Raw genomic sequence first — 23236 nt, 5'->3', positions numbered from 1 at the left:
TTTTTTGCTTCACTGGGCATTGCTCCTTATCTTTGGACAGCTCCCAAAGACATGAGCCAGGTGAGATGCATTTTATGAAAGTGCTAGAAGTTCACTCTCCTTAGCATCAGCATAGAACAAGAAACATTTTGATCAGATGGCTAGCTGTTCAAGTCCACATTAGTTGGAAGCTGAATATTGTCATTATAGAATAAACTTGAGGGCAAAAGAGTAAATCTGAAATGTTTTCGTTAATTATTATAAGTTTTTAAAAAACAGTCTTTAGGTTTTCACAGAGTAACATTTGGTCAGAGATGGAATTGCTTGGCTGTGTCAGCTGCTAGATTGCTTCTGTGGTCACTGTCTGATTCACTTACAAAATGAATAAGTAAGTTGTCATTATCTCATGAGATCATTGGAAGGGTGAGGGTTTATTTTATTTTTTTGATTATTCTGCTAGTGTAGGTTAATATTATCACCATACTGCTCTCCCCTCTGATAGTAACTAAGCTTAAAGTTGACTCAACTTCATATTCAAATTTGTGTGTTTGGTGCCTGGAGGTGGTGCATTTTCTTCTACAGTTCTGAAGGTGAAGCTCTAGGTACTTGGAAAGGAAGGTGCTTGCTGGATACTTTCAGAAGCAGATTTATAATTGTTATACTCTGTTCTATTCATCTTTGATGCATCAAAAGACAACCTGAAATTAGTGGCATAAAATAAAATTTCCAGGGCTGGGGTTGTGGCTCAGTAGTAGAGCACTTGCCTAGCATGCATGAGGCACTGGGTTCGATCCTCAGCACCACGTAAAAATAAAACAAAGATATTGTATCCACCTAAAACTGAAAAATAAGTATTAAAAAAATAGAACTTCCAGTTATGAAATTGCATGACCACAGAGCAGTTTACCTATAGGTAGGTACATAGAAGTGTACTATATGTTAGAGCTGATTATTTTGAGATTAAAAATTTGCTGAAGATAATCCTCCAGCAGTGGTTATTTACACTTGAAGGTTGGGTGAGGATGCAGGGGAGGATTGGGGGGCATAGAACAGAGACTTGACATTCATTTTTAAGTATTCAATGTATTTTATGAAGACAGATTTTATTGCTAATATTTTTTACATGTGCTTGCTAATGATAGCTTTTTGGGGAAAAGATTTCATTCTCCCCATGGAGCATTGCTGCCCAGCTGATCCCAGATAGGACCTCAGGCATTCCTGTGGCAGGGTGCCAAGAGTGTCACCACAAGTGTTAGGCATTTTCTTTTCTCAGCCTTCTTTTTCTTCCTCTTCACCTCCAGTTTCAGTCAGTCTAGTTTATTTCTGTCATTAATTAATTATAAAGAACAATGAAAGAAGTCATGGATATTCTGGCACAGAAAAAGCCAGCTGAAAATGAAATTCACATGGCCAGAGCCTTTCTTACGAGGATTTTGAGAAATTCTATGAGGTACGGTCTTGGTTTTATAATTACTTATTTCTCTCGTGCAATGAATTCCTGTTTTACATGTTTTTTTTTTTTTTTTTTTAGTTCATGTGGAGTCAACATACTCCACATTTTACCACTCATATAAGTTTTCTCATTAAAGTTATCCAAGTCATCAAAAGGTTTGTTTTAAATGCTTTTCAGTTCTATTTTGGAAGTTATTCTTCATTATATAATATTCTTTAATGTTTTCACCCACTAGGGAAAATGTCTAATCTCTCTCTATAAAAGTACCTAAAGAATGCTTAGTTGAGTTCTTTCTCCATTTTTGATTGGTCTATAAATTGTCCAAGGTGAGGTCATTTCTGTCTCAAATTAGAAAAGTGGAAAGTAAAGCTAGCTTCAAATAGTAACTTTGAAGATGAGAGCTTGGGTGGGTCTGTATATCTGACAACATCTAGTCATCTTTGCTGCATCAAAAGTCAACCTGAAATTAGTGGCATGAAGTAGAATTTCCAGGGCTGGGGTTGTGGCTCAGTGGTAGAGCGCTTGCCTCTACCACTGGAGAGACTCCATTATGTAAGTTACCAGCATCCCTAGAGACTCCAGCTGGACACACCTTGTCTCACCTGACCTGGGTAGGTGTGCCCACATCTGGGAAGGTGCAGATGGTGGCATGGGAACCTGGCAAGGCTCAGACCATGTAGAGAGACCCTGGCTGGAAGGGACTCGAGCCTGTTGGTGCAGGACATCATGGTCATTCAGTGGTTGAGCTGACAGTACATATGGAGAGACTCAGAAGAAGATGACTCTCCTAGTCTTGGTTAATGACAAGACAGCTGAATTTACTTAGCTAGCAAATGGAGATATGCAGTCTAAACTGTGCCCCTGTCAGCAGGCCATGTGGGCATACTGACTACTTCTCCACTTCAGTCCCTTCTCACGAAGGAGGCTCAGAGTTCTGTTTAAAGTTATGCTAAACCACAAAAGACAGGAAAATCTGTTTGCATTCTATATTACAGGGTGAAGGGAGAGGGCAAGTTTTGTTTACTTAGTTTATATGGAATAAATTTTTATTTATTTTTACATTTATAAACGTTTTAATTGACAAATGCATATATACATTTTTAATGTTTTTTTTTTTAGATGTTGATGGACCTTTATTTTTACATTCATTTATTTATATGTGGTGCTGAGAATCGAACCCAGTGCCTCAACATGTGCCAGGAAAATGCTCTACCACTGAGCCATAACCCCAGCCCAAATTGCATGTATTTTTGGAGAACTGCTTCACATTTTGGAGCTTGTGATTGCCACTCTGCTTTTGGGCAAAAGGATCACTCATAAAATCTGAAATGAATAAGCCTGCATGCATGGATATGGTAGGAGGCACGGGGTGCTGCAGATCCCTCCCGAACAGGTGCAACTGATTTCTGTTCCTGGGCTCCTGTCTTGGCACAAATGCATCTAGGGTGTCAGATTCCCTCATGTGTCTGCATTCTTTTCCAGGAGGAGTGAGCTGAGCTGGAGGCCTCACTCCTGGCATGCCACCAAGTTCTCCGATGGACACCCTGAGCCAGTCTCCTCTCAGTTCCCTGCTGCCACTGGCTGCCCTTCCTGGCACAGCCGACACCATGCGAGGTAGATGCCCATTCTCCAGGAGGATGTAAAATCTGTAATAGTCTGCAGATGCTTAGATATTCCAGTGTGCTTCTTGACTTCCGAATGATTTTGACATTTCTCATCAGACAACTAAATGCTTGAGTAGGGTTAGAACTGAATTTTTCACTAAGGAGGCGCATGGGTGAGGGTGGAAAACAACTATAATAATGAAAATAAATGACAGTGCAACAATGAGAAAGCATGCTTTCTCTCATGTGGTGTCAGGGTGTTAGTGGCAGATAGCATAGTGTTGGGATGTGTGTGTTTATACATGTGTATGTATCCCCATGCATGTGTGAGTGTGCCTGTAAGCATATATGTGTGCATATCTGTGTGTGTCTCTACGTATACTTGTATTTGAGTGTGCAAGTGTATCCGTGTGCTTGTTAGTTTGTGTGTGTGTGTGTTTTGAAGGTAACGTAACAATTGCAAAATCCATTTTTGGCTATTAATAAATGTTAGCTGCAAAACTTATTAAAAAGTACTGAAGTAGTGTGAAGGAATTACCTCTCAAATACAGTATTTATTACTTGTTTAAGGTAGTGAGAGGTTGGTATTTTTGAGAAGCCATAGATTCTCAACTGAGTCGTAAAACTTAATGAAAAATGGGCTTTTCATTTTAAAACTAAGTGACTGTAATAGCATCTCCACTTAGTCTATGTGACTAAACACCCCCACCCTCCGAACTGGGGATTTAACCCAGGGAAGCTTAACCACTGAGCGACATCCCTGCTCACTCCTCTTTTTGAGATGGGGGTCTCACTAAGTGGCTTAGGGTCTTGCTAAGTTGCTGAAGCTGCCTTCAAATTTGTGGTCCTCCTGCCTCAGCCTCGTGAGTCACAGCAGTTACAGACATGCACCATCACGCCCAGCTGGCAGTCCCTTAATTAGAAATGAGTACTGCCCACATCTGTGTGGAAACTGTACTTAGTGTTGTTTCTCTCTGCCTGGAGTTAAGAACCTGTGGAAGAATTGTCCCTGGTGGGAGAATTTCAGGAACATGCAGTATTTCTGGTGATGCTGGGTCTGCCCTTAGAGGATGCAGTATAAAAACCTCATGTGACCAGCCAGTCCATTCTCCTCACTACACCCTTGTCGTGGTCATACTGCCTTCTTTCCCATCCTTGTTCTCCCCAAACCTAATTTAACCATGGCCTTTTTTCCTGCTTGAAGCATGAATAGCACACCTTTGTGAAACTTCAAGGGAAGAGTCTAATATCCTGGATAGATACCTATATCATTAAGATATATGAGTCATAGCATACAGTTACTATGTCAGAGAATATTTAATATCTTGATCAACCCTTTATTCCTCCTTCTTAGACATCATCCTGATTAGGAATATGTGGTTTTTGTTGTTCGTGTATAGCACTAGTGAATCACAAGGTTTTAATCATTTACCTGAACACAGCAGCACATGATCTTGCTGGGAAAGCCTGTTGCTTCTTTTAAATATCAAATCAACTGAGCCTTTAGAGAAGAGCTAATCATACTCTGATATTTGGGTTTGGAAAAGAAATGTTATCCCTAAAGTCTCTTTTTTAACTTTAAAATTGTTCTCATTTGTTTACTTCCTTTGGGTGAATAATCCATAATAAGAATCTTTGGAGCTGGGTGCAATGGCACACAGCTGTAATCCCAGCTCCTTGGGAGCCCAAGGCAGGAGGATGACAGTTTGAGACGAGCTTTGGCAACTTAGCAGGATCCCTTCTCAAAAAACAGGGGGTCTGGTGGTGTAGCTCAGTGGTAGACCAAAAAATAAAAAAAGAACTGGGTATGTGGGCTGGGGTTATAGCTCAGTAGCAGAGAACTTGTCTCATACATGTGGGGATGAATAAACAAAATAAAGAACTGGGTGTGTAACTTAGTGGTACAGTACTTGCTTAGCATACACATAGCCCAATCTCTGGTAGTATAAGGGGGAAAAAAGTGGGGAATCAGAAAATCATTGCATACACTGAAACAGGGGTCTGAAAGGTGTTCTTTAAAGGGCTAGATAGTAAATATTTTCAGCTTTGCAGGTCAGACAGTCTCTGCCACTTATTCACTCTGCTATGGTGATGCCAAAGCAGCTACAACCAATATGTCGACAAATGGGTATAGCTGTGCTCCAAAAGACTTCATTTATGAACTGAATTTTGAATTTCATATAATTTTCATAGGTTACATGGGAGAAATATTATGCTTTTGATTTCTTTTCCCTTGACCATTTGATAAGATAAGAACCACTCTTACTTAGCTCATAAATTATCATTTACCAACACCTACAGTTAGCTGTTGATGGGCCATAGGAGTGTTCATCGAGGCATTGCCTCCTAGTGATGTAGGCATGAAGTTGGGAAAATGTGCTGGCATTGCAAGGGGTCTGTTTAAAAGCAGGTAGGACATAGTCTCTTCAGCCTGCTCTCAGAGCATCTCATCAAGCCACAATTGAGATGTGCCAAACTAAAATCTCAGACCCAGGGATCTTACATTAAGAAGTTACCATCCGGCATTTTCAGCCTCCACAGAGTGCCAGCCAGCTCTGTTCATAATTCCGTTGCCCTCTGATCTTGCCCTTTTTTGTACTGGATGATAAAGCAAACCATTCTTCTTGTTTTTTGTAGTTCTTCCTCCCATGACCTGTCTGGCTCCTGGGAGCAGACGAACCTGCAGCGCACTTCTGACCACTTCAGCTCCCTGGGGAGCGTGGATAGCCTGGACCACTCCTCCCAGCCCTCTGGACGCCTCTCAGCTGCCAAGTCCAACAGCAGCATTGACCACCTGAGCAGCCACAGCAAGCGGGACTCAGCTTACGGCTCATTTTCCACCAGCTCCAGCACCCCTGACCACACTTTGCCCAAGGCCGATGCCTCGTCTGCAGAGAACATCCTCTACAAAGTTGGCCTTTGGGAGGCCTCTAGGCATAGCAGCCGGCAAGGCCAGGCCATGAGTGATCCTCAGGTCCCAGATGACAGGTCACTGTGTTTCCCAGCCAGGGTACCTAATGATAGCAGTAAAAGCCCCTGGCCAGAGGACAATTCTGAGCCTAAGTTGGCCACTTCTGGGAGATCCAGTTTTGGGCCAGTTTGGTATGTTCCTGACAAGAAAAAAAACTCTTCTTCCCCCCCTCCTCCCCCACCTCCTCTGCGCAGTGATAGCTTTGCTGCCACCAAGAGCCATGAGAAGGTGCAAGGCCCTCCATCCTCAGAGGCAGCCACCACGCAGCACTTTACAGCCCTGGCTCGGGCTCAACCCCGCAGTGATTGGAGACCAGAGAGGACTGATGGGCGAAGGCTGGTATGCCCGAGTAGTGGGAAGGAAGTGGGAGGCCATGGCTACCTGCTGGAGGGCCACATGGACTGTGGTTGGCTGTGCTTAGATGACAGGGCAGGCAGTTCCCTAGGGGCTCCCGACAGGCTGTTCAGCACAGAGGTGCATTTCCGGCAAACTCACCCTGGGGGTCAGCACCTGCGCCAAAGTAGTGACCAAAGCCACAGGGCCCCTGTGTCACCAAAGGAACTGCAGCGGGTGGCCCTCTCTGGAGGTCGGCAGGAGCCTCCCGCCCCACACCACCAAGATGACAGCCCCTCTGTGGGGAGGTGGCCCAGTGCTGCCAACCAGAAGGTGGATAGTGGTGGGTTGAGCCACTATTACTGCGTGCCTGCCAGGCAGCCCCTGCAGGGAAGCACCCAGGTGACAAAGCTCCGTGGGGAGTATTGGCATTCGGATGCGGCCTCGGGAGCCCTGGAGCATGCTCCCACACACCTGATGGGCCAGAGCCTACGATGCTACCTACCTCAGCATGAGCAGGCTCTGGATGCCCCTGAGAGAGAGCAATGTCCCCTACTGGATTCAGGGGCCGAAGACTGCTTCTCAGGAATCCAAGAGCCTCCCAGAGCCAGCCGTGCTGAGAAAGCCAGTCCACAGAAGACAGCTGAGGGCTTCAAGTGGGCGGAGGGAGAGAGCAGCAGAATCTCTCGCCAGAGGACACCCATGCTGCACTCCCTGACCCAAGAGGGGATGTGCCAGCCCGAGAATGGGCAGGATGGTGGCACTGAGAAGCTACCGCCATTTGATGCCCAGGTGGGTAAGCCAACACGGAGAAGTGACCGATTTGCCACCACTCTGAGGAATGAGATCCAGATGCGTAGAGCCAAGCTGCAGAAAAGCAAGAGCACAGTGACGCTGGCTGGAGCCAGTGAGGCTGAGGACAGTGCCAGCAGCTGGGCAGCTGAGGTGGGTGGCACCCTAGAAGGTTCCTTCTCTAGCACCTATAAAGACCACCTGAAAGAGGCCCAAGCACGGGTCCTGAGAGCCACCTCCTTTAAGCGCCGGGATTTAGACCCCAACCCAGTGGACCAGTATCCCGGGTCACTAGAACACAGGACTGGGGGCAACAGCACCTTATCTTCATTCCCTCAGGAGCCAAACTCTGTCCCCAACTTCTATGAGGCAGGACTGGCCAAGCCACCCTCATCTGGAGGTGGCATGCCCCACGTTCCTCGTATTGGAGGCCGGAAACGGTTCACAGCCGAGCAGAAACTGAAGTCGTACTCTGAACCAGAGAAAATGAATGAGGTGGGGCTCTCGGTGGATCACAGCCCTCACCAGCATCCCACATCACCCGAGGATACTGTGGGCACATTTGCTGACCGGTGGAAGTTTTTTGAGGAAACAAGCAAACCCCTCCTCCAGAGACCAGGCCAGAGACAAGCTCTATGTGGAGTCCCGAGGGAGAAGGTGGAGAGGCCACGGACAGCAGGCCACAGGAGTGAGGGGGCAGACTCTGGGTTCCAGACTAGGTCTCGTGCCACTTCCTTTGGAGAAATCCTCAATGGTCACAGGGAAGCAGAAAAGTTCAGGAAATTGGACCCACCTCAGAGACTTGGAACCTTTGCAGAGTACCAAGCCTCTTGGAAGGAGCAGAGGAAGCCCCTGGAGGCCAAGAGTGCTGGGCGGTATCACTCAGCAGATGACATTCTGGATGTGGGTTTGGACCAGCACCAGAGGCCACAGTACGTCCATGAAAGGTCCCGGTCGTCACCATCCACAGACCACTACACACAGGTAAGCATCCTGCTATGAGCAAGGACCTAGTCTGCCCCAACCTTGACCTTGAGACATCTACAGGACGCACCCAGAATAGGATGGGCTATCTCACTGCAGGTGAGAGGGCCATGGGGACTGAATTGGCACTGGCATGGAAGTTTGAAACACTGTACCTCTGCAAACTCACATCTTTTGTTCTTAGCCTCCTTTTCCAAATCCCTTGCTTCACAGTCTTTCCCCTTAATTAGTTGTCCCACCTTCATGCTAAACAAAGAATTTGGGGAGCTGGACAGGGTGGGAGGGAGTGCTTTAGAAAATGGTAATACACCCCTCTGAAATGAAAATCGTGTTTTAGCTAAGGGCTTAACATATGATAGCCAATTGTCAAACATTGATGCCACTTAATATTTATCTTTAAAAAATTTATAAGCATTCTTAGGATTATTCTGGGGCAAAGTGGATTTAAAAATGCAGTGACTATTGCACTATTTTAAGTGACAGTTTTGATGTTGAGTATTAACTCCTATCTTTCTTGAAAACCACATATTCTTATTAGTACTTCAAAGTCCACAATCTTTCCCTCTCCCTTTCTTCTGTCTCCCTGTCCTTCTGTCTGCTTTTTCTTTTTTGCCTTTATTTTATTTATATTTATGTGGTGCTGAGGATTCAACCTAGCGCCTCTCACATGCTAGATGAGCGCTCTACCACTGAGCCACAATCCCAGACCCCTATCTGCTTTTTCTGCTTATTCCATCTGCATCTGTATATTTCAGAGAAAAACATTGTTGCAGTAATAGATTGTTTCTTTGTGTGTGTGTGTGTTTCTCTATACTGAGCATTGATCCCAGCGGTGCTCTACCTCTGAGCTACATTGCCACCCTTTTATATTTTATTTTGAGGCACACTGTTGTTCAGTTGTCCAGGCTGGCCTCAAACTTGCTGTCCTCCTGCCTTAGCCTCCCAGGTAGTGTGGGTTATAAGCATGCGCCACCATGCCTGGCCAGATGCAGTCGCCTGTAAAAGAACCAGTAATAGCTTTAATGCAGGGTGTCCAGAATGTGCATGGATGCCTCCTGGTGCTGAGAACCCATGCAGACACTGCGAGATTTTGTTTCTGCTCCCTTGCTGCCTGGCTTTGGGCTGTTAGAGTGACCTCTGGGAATTCTGTGCTTGTTCAGTCAAGAGTGAAGAATTCCAGCTTCCAACAAGTCCTAGGACAAGTCCACGGTGACTTGTGACCAGCTGTCTTTTGTTTGATTTCTTTTGACCAGTGTGTCACATGGTTTCGCAGGCTTCATGTAGGAGTTCTATTTCCTGTCCAGAAGTGGATGCTGGGGTCTTAGGTCAGTCATCTCAATGAAATGCTTTGTAGAGCTGAATGGGCATATTCCGTGGCTGGGTCTCAGTCCGAGACAACAGGCAGCGTCACTGGCGTTGTGGGACAGGCGTGCAGGGCGAACCCACAAATGAGGGGTTTCCTAATAACAGATGAGATGTCTTAGGAGAGCAGCCTGGTGACTGGTCGTCTCATGTGCTGCCTTTGCAGGAAGTGGCTGTCAAGCCGCGAAGGCAGTCGGAGGAGCCGAGTGGGCATCAAGAAGCAGTTCCCTCCACAGTCTCTGCCGAGGAGGGACAGTCCGCTGTACGGTAGGTGAAATTTAGATTTGGGGTTGCTAAAAAGATGACTTGGGGACTTTTTTTTTTTTTTTTTTAATGGATGGTGAGTGCTGGGCTGACATGTCCAGCTGTGTGGTTTTTCCCATACCCAAAGTAACTGCTAACCAAGCATGATTTCTGACACCCATGATACCCCGGAGTTCTGAGCAGAGCCCATGTGCCCCCTAGCCCTGCCCAAAGAAGCATTGCCATGGTGGCGTTTTTGTTCTTAAAATACACGCTGTGTTTTCTGTGTAGTGAGATGCTTTATGGGAACAATATGTAATAAGTCCAGTTTAGCATACTTAAAACTAAGTGCTTTGTACAGAAGGCTACGGCTGAAAGGATGCTTTCACCATCCATCCGCACACAGCTGTGTTTGTGGGCCAAGGTCTCAGATGCAATTGCAGTTGCATCTAAGGATTCTCATTCAGAAAGGAGTAAGGCAAGCCTTCCTAAATTGGACTGATTTAATGAGTTAATTTTGAGATTGAAAATAGAAGTCAAGTCAGTTGGTGGCAGTAGGGTGCTAGTGTTGCCTCCATGATTTTAGGCAGTTGAACAGACAGCTGTTTAGTTGTGGGAGGATGGGATTTGGATTAAGTATATACCATAATCCTGACTTTTCTGCATGAAGAGGGCAGGAGAGGAGAGTGTGCATCTTTGCAGAGGATATAGTGTAACCTTGCTTTATAAGGGCTGATGGACACATGGAAATAAATACACGGATGGAGATCTGAGAGGATTTTTCTGTTGTCTTGGGAATCTTGTTTGATTGGTGCAATGTTCAAATTAAATGCTGGCCCCAACGCTCAGGTTCCTTTGCAGAAATAGCCAGTTTAGATGTTTACTTTCAAGAGCCTATGTGATGGGATTTTATTTCATTTGGCTTGAAACTGAATGCTATTAACTTTATACAAAAGGATCCAATACTTATGTGACTCTGAGGCAACAGGATTGATACTGAGTGTGTGCCTGTGTAGGAAGCCCCTGCAATTACAGATCAGTCTGCGTGGCTAAAATGAACCAGGGTAAGAGAAGCTGGTGAATAATCCACCTACAGAACTTAGCAGTGTCTGAGGAGCACAATTACAGCTTTATTACTGTGGCTTCTGAGTAAGTCACGTGCCATATGCCAGCTGTGGTCTGTTTGCAAAGCTGGCTTCCAGGCGCCTCTGCAGTTGTGGGGCCAGCTGTGCAGTGCACGGCTGGCAGGGGCTGGCAGCTACCTCTGCACACATGGTGCTTTCTCTGCTCCTGCACTCTGCTCCATGCCATGAGCATGTAAACTGTGCAGAGGACACGCATGGTGGTTGGGGCATAGCTCCACTCCTGTGCATAGAGACTGTCACTGCTAACAGGGATAATGTGCATCCTATTTGTGTGCAAAAGTAGCACTGCCCATACTGAGAGGGTCAGGATGAAGAAAGGAGGGGCCATGTGCTTTTTTAAAATCATAGCTGTGTCTTCCAGCAGACTACATAAACACTCTGAAGAAATTAGTTCCAGAAGCCGCCTGCTTTTGAGCTACAAACCCAGCAATTTTCAGAATTGTTGTGTGTGTGTGTGTGTGTGCTTTTAAGAGCAGCAAGTCCCAATGAAATTCTAAAATATGACTATTAAAAAATCATTTTCAGCTTTTCCCACGGACTGTTTAATTTTCTGAAGGATCAGCAAGAAAGAATATGCTTGAAAAATTAAATGTGAAGCTGGCGTAGTAATACACACCTATAATCCCAGTGACCTAAGAGGCCAAGACAGGAAGGTGGCAAGTTTGAGGCCAATCTGGGCATTTTAGTGAGACTTGATCTGAAAAATAAAAAAGGGCTGGGGGTATAGCTTGGTAATAGAGCACGCCTAGCTCAATTAAAAAAAAAAGAAAAAGAAAAGAAAAGAAAAGTTAAGTGTGAAAATTATAGAAATAAAAGTTTATAATAATAGAAATAAAGTCTATTATGTGAAGATATAAAGATACCTAATAAAGTGCACAAGTTTAAAGTAAAACATGCTTTTATGATGAATAAATTACTAACTTGATAACTGATGCAAATAAAAAATGGTTTTTGTTGCCTTCTGTTGGGAATAACATGAAGAACGATGTTAGGAATTATTTGTATTTGCTGGCGTTCATCCAAGTCAAATGGAGATAACATCTTTTGTGAAGTTCAGGATCCTATAGAACCTCCCAGTGTAGGAGGGAAAGAATGTCACAAATATTTGTAACTGAAGGGGTGACCTGTAATTATAAATCTTTTAAACTTTCTATGGTGCATCAGAAGTCAGAGGAGAGAGTTCTGTGGTGTTTGGGCAGATTACTGTAGTGATTGGACCCCAGGGAGCAGATCTAGTGGATTTCACTTACCCCAGCTGACCCTAATGACCTGCCTCACAGATCTCATCTGCCTAGTCTTTCCACAGCAGCTTTCTGAGGTTTTGTACCAGGTCCTCAAGCTCAGACCCCAGCAGGGTCTGCTTCTTGCAAAGGGCCGCTCCCGGCCACTGGCCTTCCCTCCAAGACAGGGTGTATGTATTCCCTAGGGCTGTTACACTGATCCTTTCCCAGTTCTGGAGGCTGGCAGGCTGCTATTAAGATGCACTGTGTTCCTCCTGAGACCTCTCCTTGGCTCGTAGACTCTTCTGTGTCCTCATGTGATCTTTCGTCTGTGTGTGCTAATCTCCTCTTCATATAAAAAAAACATGAGACAGATTGGATTAGGACCTACCCTAATGACTTCATTTTATTTTAATCATCTCTTTAAAGATTCTCCCTCCAAAATATTGTAGTTTGAGATTTGTGGGGTTATGGCTTCAACATACTAATTTAGAAAGGAGTCACAATTTGGCCTGTAACACTTAGATGTCCTTGCTTCTCCCTTATGTCTTTTTGTGTGTATGTGTGTGTGGGTGGGGGTGGTTTACTGGGGATTGAACTCAGGGGCACTTGACCACTGAGCCACATCCCCATCCTATATTGTGTTTTATTTAAGGACGAGTTCTCATTGAGAACGTTTAGAACTGATGGGGAAACATTTTAAATGAATGGAAATGGGGATTTGGCAAAACCTGTGTGAAGGGCTTTACAGCAGTGTGTAACTACAACCTTAGAAATGCAGACCCCTTCTGGTTCTATAATTATTCTGTGTTAATTTTCAAAGTGGGTGCCTGTTGCATTGGGAACAATGGCATCCTCTGCAGACTGGGATGGCTTGGGGAGGATGGCAAATATCCTATTTGGATGTATCTGCCACATCCTTCTCCTGTTTTCTGGGAGCTGCCTCTTCACTCTTGCTGGACCAGACTGATAGCTCCTGGAAGACCAGGATTTTACTTTTTCATTTTTTAATACCCTGTATATCACACAGTTCCTACACAGATTGGGTGCTAAATAAATGAATAAATGGTTAGTTGGGTGAGTGGACTGGTTAAGGGACACATGGATGAGTGAACAGATGGATGGAAATTACTCAGGTGGGTGGGTGAATGAATGGATAGTTACATGCATGCATGCATGCATGGATGGATGAATGGATGGATGAGTGGGCTTATAGTTGGAAGGATAGGTGGGTGGATAAATGGATGGGTATATGTATGTATGTATAGATGGGGGAATGGGTGTTGGATGGATAGAAGGGTGGGTGGGTGGATGAACAAGAGTATATGGATAGGTGGATGAATGGGTGGGAAAATGAGTGATTGAATGGATAGAAGGGAGGATGGGAGAACAGATAGGTATGTGGGTGGGTGGATGGATGGGAAATTAGTGGTTGGATAGATGAAAGAGTGAGTGGATGGGTAGATAAGTAGATGGGTACATGGATAGGTGTGGCTGGCTGGCTGGGTAGTTGGAGTGTATAAGTGAATGGGCAGATAGATGATTGGAAGAATGGGTTGGTGGATGTGTGAGTGGTAGATAAATTGACTCTCCTTGAGTTAGTTCTTGATCATTGTGAATAACCACCCCCGGTGGCATATTTTGTTTGCTGAAGCTTTACTAAGATTGTAGTCTACATGCCAGTTAAGTATAACAGGCTTTTACTTATCTTTGTGCTCTTGATTTAGAATCAAGAAGACATAAACATCTCAAAAGATGAACATATTTTCTGCATTGATACCCTGTAAGAGAACAAAGATGCAATACTTTTTTTTGACTATTGCTTCTCAAATTGGAACATCTTTCATGAGCATTGTATTCTGGGAAGCTCTGGAAGATGAAGCTGAGCTGGGGGCGGCTCCTAGGCTGTGGGCTGGCAGAATCCCTCTTCCCTGACTTCTTTCAGCCACTTCCGCCTCCGCCTAAGGAAGCCACTGCCAAGTGCTAACAGGCTGGCATTAACCCCAGGCTTGCATTTTGTTGGTACAGATGGAAGGAGAGGGGAAGAATAAGAGTGTATCTCCTAAATCCCAGTATAGTTAAAAAACTGAGTACATGTGAAATAGAGGTCTTTAGGGGAAAAACTTTGCTTTAACATAAAATTCATAAACTAAACCCTGAGGGTTATCTTCTTGGATGCTTTCCCTGAGAGGTGATTAATGAGAAGACTGATTGTTCATTTATACAATCAGCTCTAAGTAGAATTCAAAATAAGTAACAGCTTTATCATCCAAGCTCTACCCCATGTTTGTTGCTTCAGGACAGACATTTGCTGTTGCTGGCCTTCAGTTAGCTAAGGGGCAATTGAAGCTTTCCATTCTGAACTGCTTTGCTAGGTAATTATGCAGCCTGTCCTGGATGGGTTGGGATAACAAGGCGAAACTCAAGCTCGGCATTTTTTTCAGGGCAGAGCAGCATCCCACAGAGCTTCAGTCCCACGCAATGAAGTCCCCTGAGCAGGTGTGTTCTTTTTGTGCAGAGAGCATTTGCGAGCAGGATGCCGTAATCCCTGAAATGATTGGCAGTATCCATAGGAAGAAGGCGTAGCATGAGACTAGCGGGTTTGTTTCTCTGCCTTAATTTAGAACTACATTTTCCCCTTTTATGTATGCTCATCTGGACTTAAGAGATCTGGATCCAGGACTAGAGGCCACTGTTTTGTTTACTTGTTGATTTGCTCTTGTGACTCCTCATTATTTGGAAGGAAGAGTTTGTAGGACCACAGTCTGAGGGCTGCAGGGTCTGGGGTTAGGGAGGAGAAAGCAAGGCCCACCAAACTCCATGTGGAAGAGGAGGTATGCAAAGGTAGGGAAAGAATCATGAGCTGCATGCAGTGCCAGTGCTGAGGGAAATGGGAAGAAAATACAAATGATGATTAACTCTGATATCTAAATGGGGCAGGGAAGCAGAGTCTTCTACAAGCAGCATTTCTGATTGTGGCCTCGGCTTTCTGATTGGGTTCTGACATAGAAAGCCGTGCTGAGGGTGTAACTCAGTGGTGCAGCACTTGCCTAATATTTGTGAGACCCTGGGTTTAAGCCTCAGTACTGCATGGGGGGGGAAGTCTCATTGACATAGGGAGCCATAATTGTGCAGTTTACTTTAGCTTTCGAGTGACTTCGGGGCTGTGGGCTGACGGTTGCTCTCCCAAGGGAATCCACAGCCCTGGGGACAGATGCCCCTTATTTCCCCAGTGCCCTGCCTCTGGTGACTACACAAGAGCTCCCCTTATAGCCACGTAAGTTGCCTGGAGTCTACTATGGCCTCTTCCTGGATGGAGAAGCTCCTTCTGGTAAATATAGGAAGCTACTCTGGTCTCTTTCCTTTGTTGACTGTTGGCTTTCATTCTCTTCATTGACCATGGTTGAGTTTGCCTGTAATTGAGTTTTTGCCTTTCTCCAGAAACCCACCTATATCCATCACCTCCTATCGGTTCTTCCAGCTCACTCCTATCTTTCCTGTGTTCTGGTTGAGTGCCTCACCCAGTGGGGCCGAGGTAGTACAGGCACCCACTTGTGAGGCTGTAGGAATTTAAATACTATATATCTTAGTGTCTGTTATTCATATTGGCAAAGTCATTGGCAAAGCCATCACTCACTGTTCTTGGGATCATCTTTGCCTTTTAATTCTTGTGGCCTCTCATGGCTCAGTGTTTAATTTAGGTGCTTTTGTTTTAATTCTAGAACAAAATTGTGAAATCGGGTTCCTGTTTCTTGAATGGGACCCTCTGTGGCATCCTATTCCAAAGATTTTTTTAAATTATTATTTTTACTTATTTATTTATTTTTATGGTCCTGGGGATTGAACCTAGGGCCTCATGCATGCCAGGCAGGTGCCCTTCAGTTAAGCTATATCCATTGCCCTCATAGATGTTTTCTTGGCTTTCCTACTATTCAAATAGTAGTGAACTCTTCATTGGACCTGCAGGATTACCCAGTGTTAGCATTATAAGTAACCCTCATCCCTGGATTGTGAATGTTGGCCATATGGTCCCACTCCTGCAGAAGGTGCAGCCTTTAAGAGGGCATGATAGCACCAGGTGTGGTGGTGTACACCTGTCATGCCAGCAACTGGGAGGCTAAGGCAGGAGGATCACAAGTTTAAGGTCAGCCTCATCAACTTAGTGAGCTCCTGTCTTAAAATAAAAAACAAAATCGACTGGGGATGTAGCTCAGTGGTAGAGCATCCCTGTGTTCAGTCCTTAGTACCTAAAACAAGAGGGCATTATAGCAAGAATGGCCAGGATAATAACATGAATGAGCCATGGTATAACGTAGATGTTTTAGAAGCAGAGAAAGACTGAAAGTCTGCCTTGCAGAGATAAGCAAGGCGAAGGGCTATAGAGGCCACACCTGATGACCAGGGAGGATCCTGGCTCAGTTGACCCATTCCTTCTATGCTTCCTGTCACCTAGGCATCCTTCAGCATCATTTGATTTTAGGAGCTCTGGGAAACAGGCTGCAAATCCAGGTAGCCTCTTTCTTTTGAGTGTGGGCACAGGAGCTTAATTACAGTGGATTTTTCCTTGGCTGCTTTCTATGTGTGCTAGATTTTGTATATGAGAAACCAGCCTTATCTGGTGGATATTGTTAGAGAATTGAAGGCTCACTGAGGTTGAATTCTCTCACAAGACTATCACAGGCTTGTACATCCACACTCTCTGGGTCCGGAACATTCTCATCACCCCTGAGCAAAAACCCTGTACTCATGTCACAGTCCCTTCTGAAATATATTTAATTTTAATGTTGAAAGAATCTTACAGACTCAGTGTCTGAAGTGGTTGTTAGATTCTTGCAGTTAATCTCAGAAAGTACCCATTTTGAAGGATTTCACTACTATTTGAATAGTAGGAAAGCCAAGAAAACATTAAACCCAGCGCCCTGCGCATGCCAGGCGAGTGTGCTACCGCTTGAGCCACATCCCCAGCCTCACTAAGTTGCTTAGGGCTTCGCAAAGTTGCCGAGGTTGGCTTCCAACTTGTGATCTTCCTGCCTCAGCCTCCTGAGTCGCTGGTATTATAGGCATACACCACCACACACGACTAGAAGAGAGTTCTTTGAGTCACCTTGTCCTCAACATAAATAGAAACTGCATTCAGATATGTCCAAGTCCCTTTTAAGCCGCCTCAAACCCAAGGGAATCCTGCAGGAGGACTTTAGAGCCACAAGCCTGTGCTAAGTCTGGGTTCCCTGAGGCCATGCTGAGCCTGTTTCCCTCCCACAGAGCTCACTATGACCTCCAGTCCTGTAAGAATCCAGGAGAAAGGAAGGAGAAGGAAAAGGAGTGATTTGTGGATGGTGACAAAATGGTCGCCTGAAAGAACATTGAGCTCAGCTTTTCTCAAATATAACACTTTGAGCAAGTCCTTTGAACACTGGCTTTATTATTTTGTTTGTATATACCTTGCAAATTAGTTTTATGGTTGTAGTCTAATAGCTATTAAAAAAGGAATATAAAACAGATTTTATTTAGACATTTAACAATTTAAAAAAAATATTCAAAGCCATATAGCACATGATTCCATTTATATAAACTGGAATAGGCAAATCCATGAAGAGGATTAGCCAGGGGCTAAGGATGGGGGGGCGGGGGTGTGGAGACTGTTAATGAGATTGAGATTTCTTTTGGATTGGTAGAAATGTTCTGGAATTAGGTAGTAGTGATAGGTGCATCACTCGGTGAATATCCTAAAAACCAATACAGTCTGCGTATTCCAAGGATGAATTTTATCTCAATTAAAAAAATCTTGGGGCTAGGATGGTGGTTTAGTGGCAGAGCTCTTGCCTCACACTTGTGAGGAACTCAGCACCACATAAAAATAAATAAACAAAATAAAGACATTGTGTTCATCTATAACTAAAAAAAAATCTTGGGCTGGGGCTGTAGCTCAGCAGTAGAGCACTTGCCTAGCACATGTGAAGCACTGGGTTCCATCCTCACACCACATAAAAATAAATAAGTAAATAAAGGTATTGTGTCCATCTACAATTAAAAATATTTTTTTAAATGATAAAAAAAACCTCAATGTGGGGAATCCACAAAAAAAAGCTCTTTTTTACCTTAAAGTGAGTCTGTGCATTAAGTGACTCATTCAGAGGGTGACAACCTTTGTAAAGGATACAGATGATGAATGTTTGGGCTCTCAGAAATGCATATTCCTGATGTGATTTCTAGCGCCATCCTTTTGGTGTGGAAGCAGCCATTTCATTGCTTGGTTGTCTTCCTTATCAGCCTGCTAAGAGGAATTTGGCAGGATTTCAGCCTCCATTTGTCCCTTAGCTGGGCACAGTATCCACACTGTCACCTCGTACCCAACAGTCACAAGGTCTTTCTCTTCACTTTCCCAGTTTTCTACCCAGCTTTCCTAATGCAGGAACCAAGATGAGCAAAACATCTAAGCTCTGTGAGTCAGAGACGTGGGTTTGGGCTTGTGGAACTCGCCTGGCCACCTGCCTTCAGGTCCGTCTGGATTTCTGAGTCATCCTGCCTCCTGGTTCTCTTTTACATAAAAATAGTGCTTTATCTCTCACCAGGCCCACATTAGGAACTTGGGACCAGCAGAGTTCTAGGTCTTTAGATAGAACATCTCCAAGCTGCAGTGTATCTTCTCAAGCTGGTTCTCATGTGGGGTCCTCTCCCTCTGCTCTTGCTGTACTCTCCCTCTAGGTTCTCTTCTGTTTCCCCTCTAGTAAGCAAATCCCAGGCTGCATCTCACATCCCACCTTGGACCACCTTCAAAATCAGGAGGAGGTTGCGTCTCATGGTTTATGATGTTAATGATCCTCTCTCTCCTATGGCACACCCAAATCTTTAGGTGGCATCCAGTGGAATGCTGTGGGACCATACAAGGTTCAAGGATCTGGGTGAGATTCACTTAGAAGAAGAAGTGAATGTGGAAGCCAAACGACTTTCTCCTTTGCGTAGAAAATTATGGGAAAACATCTTTCAACACCCTGATTTTGAGTTCTGGGGAAGCAGGTATGCAGGTGATGCAACAGAAGAAAGGCTTGTGCAACCTTTGGTTCAGCCAAGGGTCAGCAGTCTATGGCCCACAGGCCCAACTTGGCCAATTGCTTCTTTTTGTAAATACAGATTTATTGGCATGCAGCCCACTTGCTCACAGACTGCTGTGACTGCTTTCTCACTGTATCAGCAGGGCTGAGTTCTTGCAACAGATAAGGTGCCCAGAACTGAATGTATTTCCTATCTGGCCATGTCCCTCCACGGCAAAGGTTTGTCAGTCATGGGGAATTGAGTCCAGGCGCAGAGGAGATGGTCCTAATGAGTGTGCTTCTAGTGTGTATAGAAGTGTGTATGGATGTTTTCAAAGAGGCTTCACAGCATGATATCCATTTCTCATCATTTTCCTTTTCCTAGCCTCTGGTGTGGTGGTTTAATTTGGGGAAGTTTGCTTCATCCACCCGAGTACAGGAGGTTTTGTGTGTTTGCAGCATGAGAATGCATGGAGCTGTCAGGGCAGGTTCCTTTGGGATGCTCTGACGTGTTTGTGTCAGAATAGATGGGTTAGGGAAGATTGTCCTTGGACCACAAGGGCCAGGCTTGCTGCTCAGTTCATGGGAAATGACTTGAAAAGGTAAGGTACAAGGCTTCACTAAGACTGTTGGAGACGTGAGGAGGGCCAGTGATTTTAGAATGTGGAGGTGCTAGGTGGTAACTTGGTTCCTTTTGGGTGAATTTTTCTTTTTAAAAGCACATTTTTATGTGGTTTATTGCAAAGATTTATGATTTTACAGTCCATTTATTTATTTATTTCTTGGGTACTGGGGATTGAACTCAGGGGAACTTGATCACTGGACCACATCCCTAGCCCTACTTTGTATTTAGAGACAGGGTCTCACTGAGTTGCTTAGCACCTCACTTTTGCTGAGACTAGCTTCGAACTCATGATCCTCCTGCCTCAGTCTCCCAAGCCACTGGGATTACAGGCATGTGCCACTGCACCTGGGCTATCTATTTATTTATAATTTTGTCTTGAACCAGGTTTTGGCTAAGTTGCCCAGGCTAGTCTCAAACTTGGAATCCTCCTACCTCAGCCTCCCAAGTAGCTGAAATTATAAGGGTGTGCCAATATGCCTGGCTGAATGTCTTAATGGTATTAATACTACACAGTCTCTGAAAAGATCTGAGCCCCTTGTAGGCCTAGATTATTAGGTCTCACTCTAAGAAACGTGGATATATGGACACCCTAAATTATAAACATGGATATTGTAAAAGTGCCTTCTCTTTAGAAATGATTCTTAGGGGATCTCTTCTAAGAATGCATTCCTAGTCAGGTGTGGTGGTGCATGCATGTAATCCCAGGTACTCAAGAGGCTACTAAAGAGGGTCACAAGTTCTAGGACAGCTTGAGCAAGTTAACAAGATCCTGTCTCAAAAAAAAAAGGACTGAGGGTATAGCTCAGTGATAGAGTGCTCCTGGGTTCAATCCCCAGTACTACACCCCCTCCCCTGAAACCATTCTTACATAACCGACACCCAGAGTTTGGTGTCCCATAGAAAGGACCAGAGCTGCCTCCAGGGCTGGGGCAGAGAATAGAGAGCATGAGCCCACCCGTCAGCAGTCTGTGGAGCCAGAAAGGAAGGACATGCTCAAACACATGCAAATAAACCCAAGCACCACAACAGGGTATGCCAAAGGGACACACAAGCCAACCGTGACCAAAGCTGGAACAATTTAAGCAACAAAATAAAGTAGTAGTGAGTATAACACAGTGCATAAAGTGAATCCATGAGTCCATAGTACATACAGAATTGATTGAATGAATTAATACATGGAAAATAGACAAATCTGTCATGCAGAGAAATATCACACAATTTCTGTAGAAACTCCACCCTCAAGAAGGTGGAATATAACTCCCGATGCCTTCAGAAAGAGCACCGTCCTTCCAAATACATTATGAAAAGCGGGGTGGAAAGAATAAGTTACAGTGGAGAAGCCTGATGTTTACGAACTCCACCGGGTAATCAAGGTTGATGTCAGCAGAGGTAAGACCTGCTGACAGCATGTACCCTTAACATCATATATGACAACAGGACTTAACCCAAGTCTAATCATAAAAAGAAAAAAAACCAAACAGTTCCCAGTTGGGGAACAGGTTACAGATGCCTGAACAGTCATCCTCTAAATTGTCATCTGTCTTATTCTATTCAGGCTGCTATAAAAAGTAGATTGGTGGCTTATAAACCAAATATTAATTCTTTAGTTTTGGCAACTGAGAAGTCCAAGATCAAGGGACTAGCAGATTTGGTGTCCGGTGAGGGCTCACTTTCTGGTTCACAGATGGACATCTTTCCCCTGTTTCCTCACGTGGTGGAAATGGCAAGGAAGCTCTCCAGGCTCTTTTATAAAAGGTACTAATCCCATTTGTCAGGACTTCATTCTCATAACCTTACAAAGGCCCTACCTCCTAGCTTCATTGCCTTGGAAGTTGGTGTTTTAACCTTGCGTTGTGGGGGAGAGGGTGGGGTGGGATATGGACTTTCAGTTCATAGCAGTGTTACAGTAAAATGATCCTAAGGAGACATGATAACTAAATGCAGTGTGGTGCCTGGATGGGATGCCAGGACAGGAAAAAGAACATTAAGTAGAAAGAAAATTTGAATAATGTGGCCTTTAGTTAATATTAACACACTCATATTGGTTCATTAATTGTGATAAACTGTTAGTCAGCTTTCCATCATTATACCAAAATACCTGAAATAATTAACTTATAACGACAAAAGGCTTATTTTGGATTATAGTTTTGGGGGGTTCTACATCATGATCAAATGATTCCATTGCTTTCAGGCCTGTGGTAAGGCAGCACAGAATGATGTGGTGATGTGTGGTGGAACAAAACTACCTGCCTCAATGGCCAGTAGGCAAGAGAGAGAGAGAGAGGGAGGGAGGGAGAGAGAGAGAGGGAGGGAGAGGGAGAGGAAGAAAGCAAGCCAGGCTTCCATATTCCCTTTAAGGGCATGTCCTCAATGACCTAATTTCCTCCCACTAGGCCCCACTTTTAAAGGTTCCCAGTAGTCTCATCCTGGGGACCAAATCTTCAACATATGAGTCTTTGTAGACATTCAACATCCAGATAATAGCAAACACACCATATTAATGTCAGATTTAGTAATAGGGGAAATTAGATATGAGATATAGAAACTCTCCTATTGTCAGTTTTTCTGTATAAATCTTCAACCATTTGAAAAAGAGCTGTTTGTTTAAAATCATAATTCTCATAAAGCATTTTGACTTACCCCATTTCTAAGTACAGATAATGGTGCAAAAGCAAAGCTCAGTCAGCAGAAACCCTGCTTCCAGTTGTAAATTTCGATCTTTTCCCAGGCTGTGATGTGCCCTGCGATCCTCTCTTGAGGGGGCGGGCAGCCAGCCACAGCTCCATCAGCCCCTCGAGGGGAAGCAGCCAAGTCTACAATGTGTATGTTGCTAAGCTAGGATGCTTGGGAGATGAGGCGTACTCGGTGGCACTTTCAATGTAAGATATTTTCCACTTACGGTGAGTTTATTGGGACATAATCCTATTCAAAGTTGAAAAGCATCTGTATTAGGGACACACCTTTTGAGACGTTAATATAACAAAATCATCAGCTGCCAGGTACTTTCTGGATTTCTATTATGTGTGTTGACTCACAATATACATTGAACATTTGTTTGAGATATGAAGACAACCTGGGGAACCTTAGATGGCACCCTCTCTTGGTGGCAGGAACATGTAGTTGGTAAAATAATAGGTAGAGATGAAAAATATCAGAAAGAATATAAGCTTTGAGGCTGAAACTCCAAATTAAGTTCAAATCCTCATTGTACTCAGGCTGCCCAAGCTTCTCCTGGAAGATGGGGAAGTCCATGGCAGCCTTTCTTGCAGACTGCTTAAATGCTTAATGATGTATCATAAATGCTCAAGATCCAGTAGGTGTTGATTAAAAAAAAAAAAGTTACTTTTATAAAAATAGCAATAAATCATTAGAGACTGCAAACAGCAAGCTGTTTGGTGAACTGAATAGGAGTCTGATTAATTGCTGTGAATGAAGGAATTGGTAGATGGAAACAGATTGGAAGGAGAAAGTCCATCCTGATGGCTGAGCTCAGG

The 23236-nt window shown here is 44.3% G+C and overlaps 1 protein-coding gene across 4 annotated transcripts in view; it reads left to right on the top strand.

Moving 5' to 3' along the window:
• LOC143639759 (protein Shroom2-like) overlaps positions 1–23236 on the top strand; it is a 129799-nt gene that overhangs the window by 76304 nt on the left and 30259 nt on the right. For 3 of the 4 annotated variants that reach the window (XM_077107819.1, XM_077107818.1, XM_077107817.1), the window contains exons 3-5: positions 2915–3046; positions 5674–8116; positions 9645–9745. In XM_077107819.1, the coding sequence (XP_076963934.1) occupies positions 2915–3046; positions 5674–8116; positions 9645–9745 (2676 nt within the window). The remainder of the gene's footprint in view (positions 1–2914; positions 3047–5673; positions 8117–9644; positions 9746–23236) is intronic. The other variant, XM_077107816.1, reaches the window with a different exon arrangement.

Source organism: Callospermophilus lateralis, chromosome Y (genome assembly GCF_048772815.1).
Source record: "Callospermophilus lateralis isolate mCalLat2 chromosome Y, mCalLat2.hap1, whole genome shotgun sequence".
Taxonomy (NCBI): domain Eukaryota; kingdom Metazoa; phylum Chordata; class Mammalia; order Rodentia; family Sciuridae; genus Callospermophilus; species Callospermophilus lateralis.
This window is presented reverse-complemented; position numbering and strand designations above follow the sequence as displayed.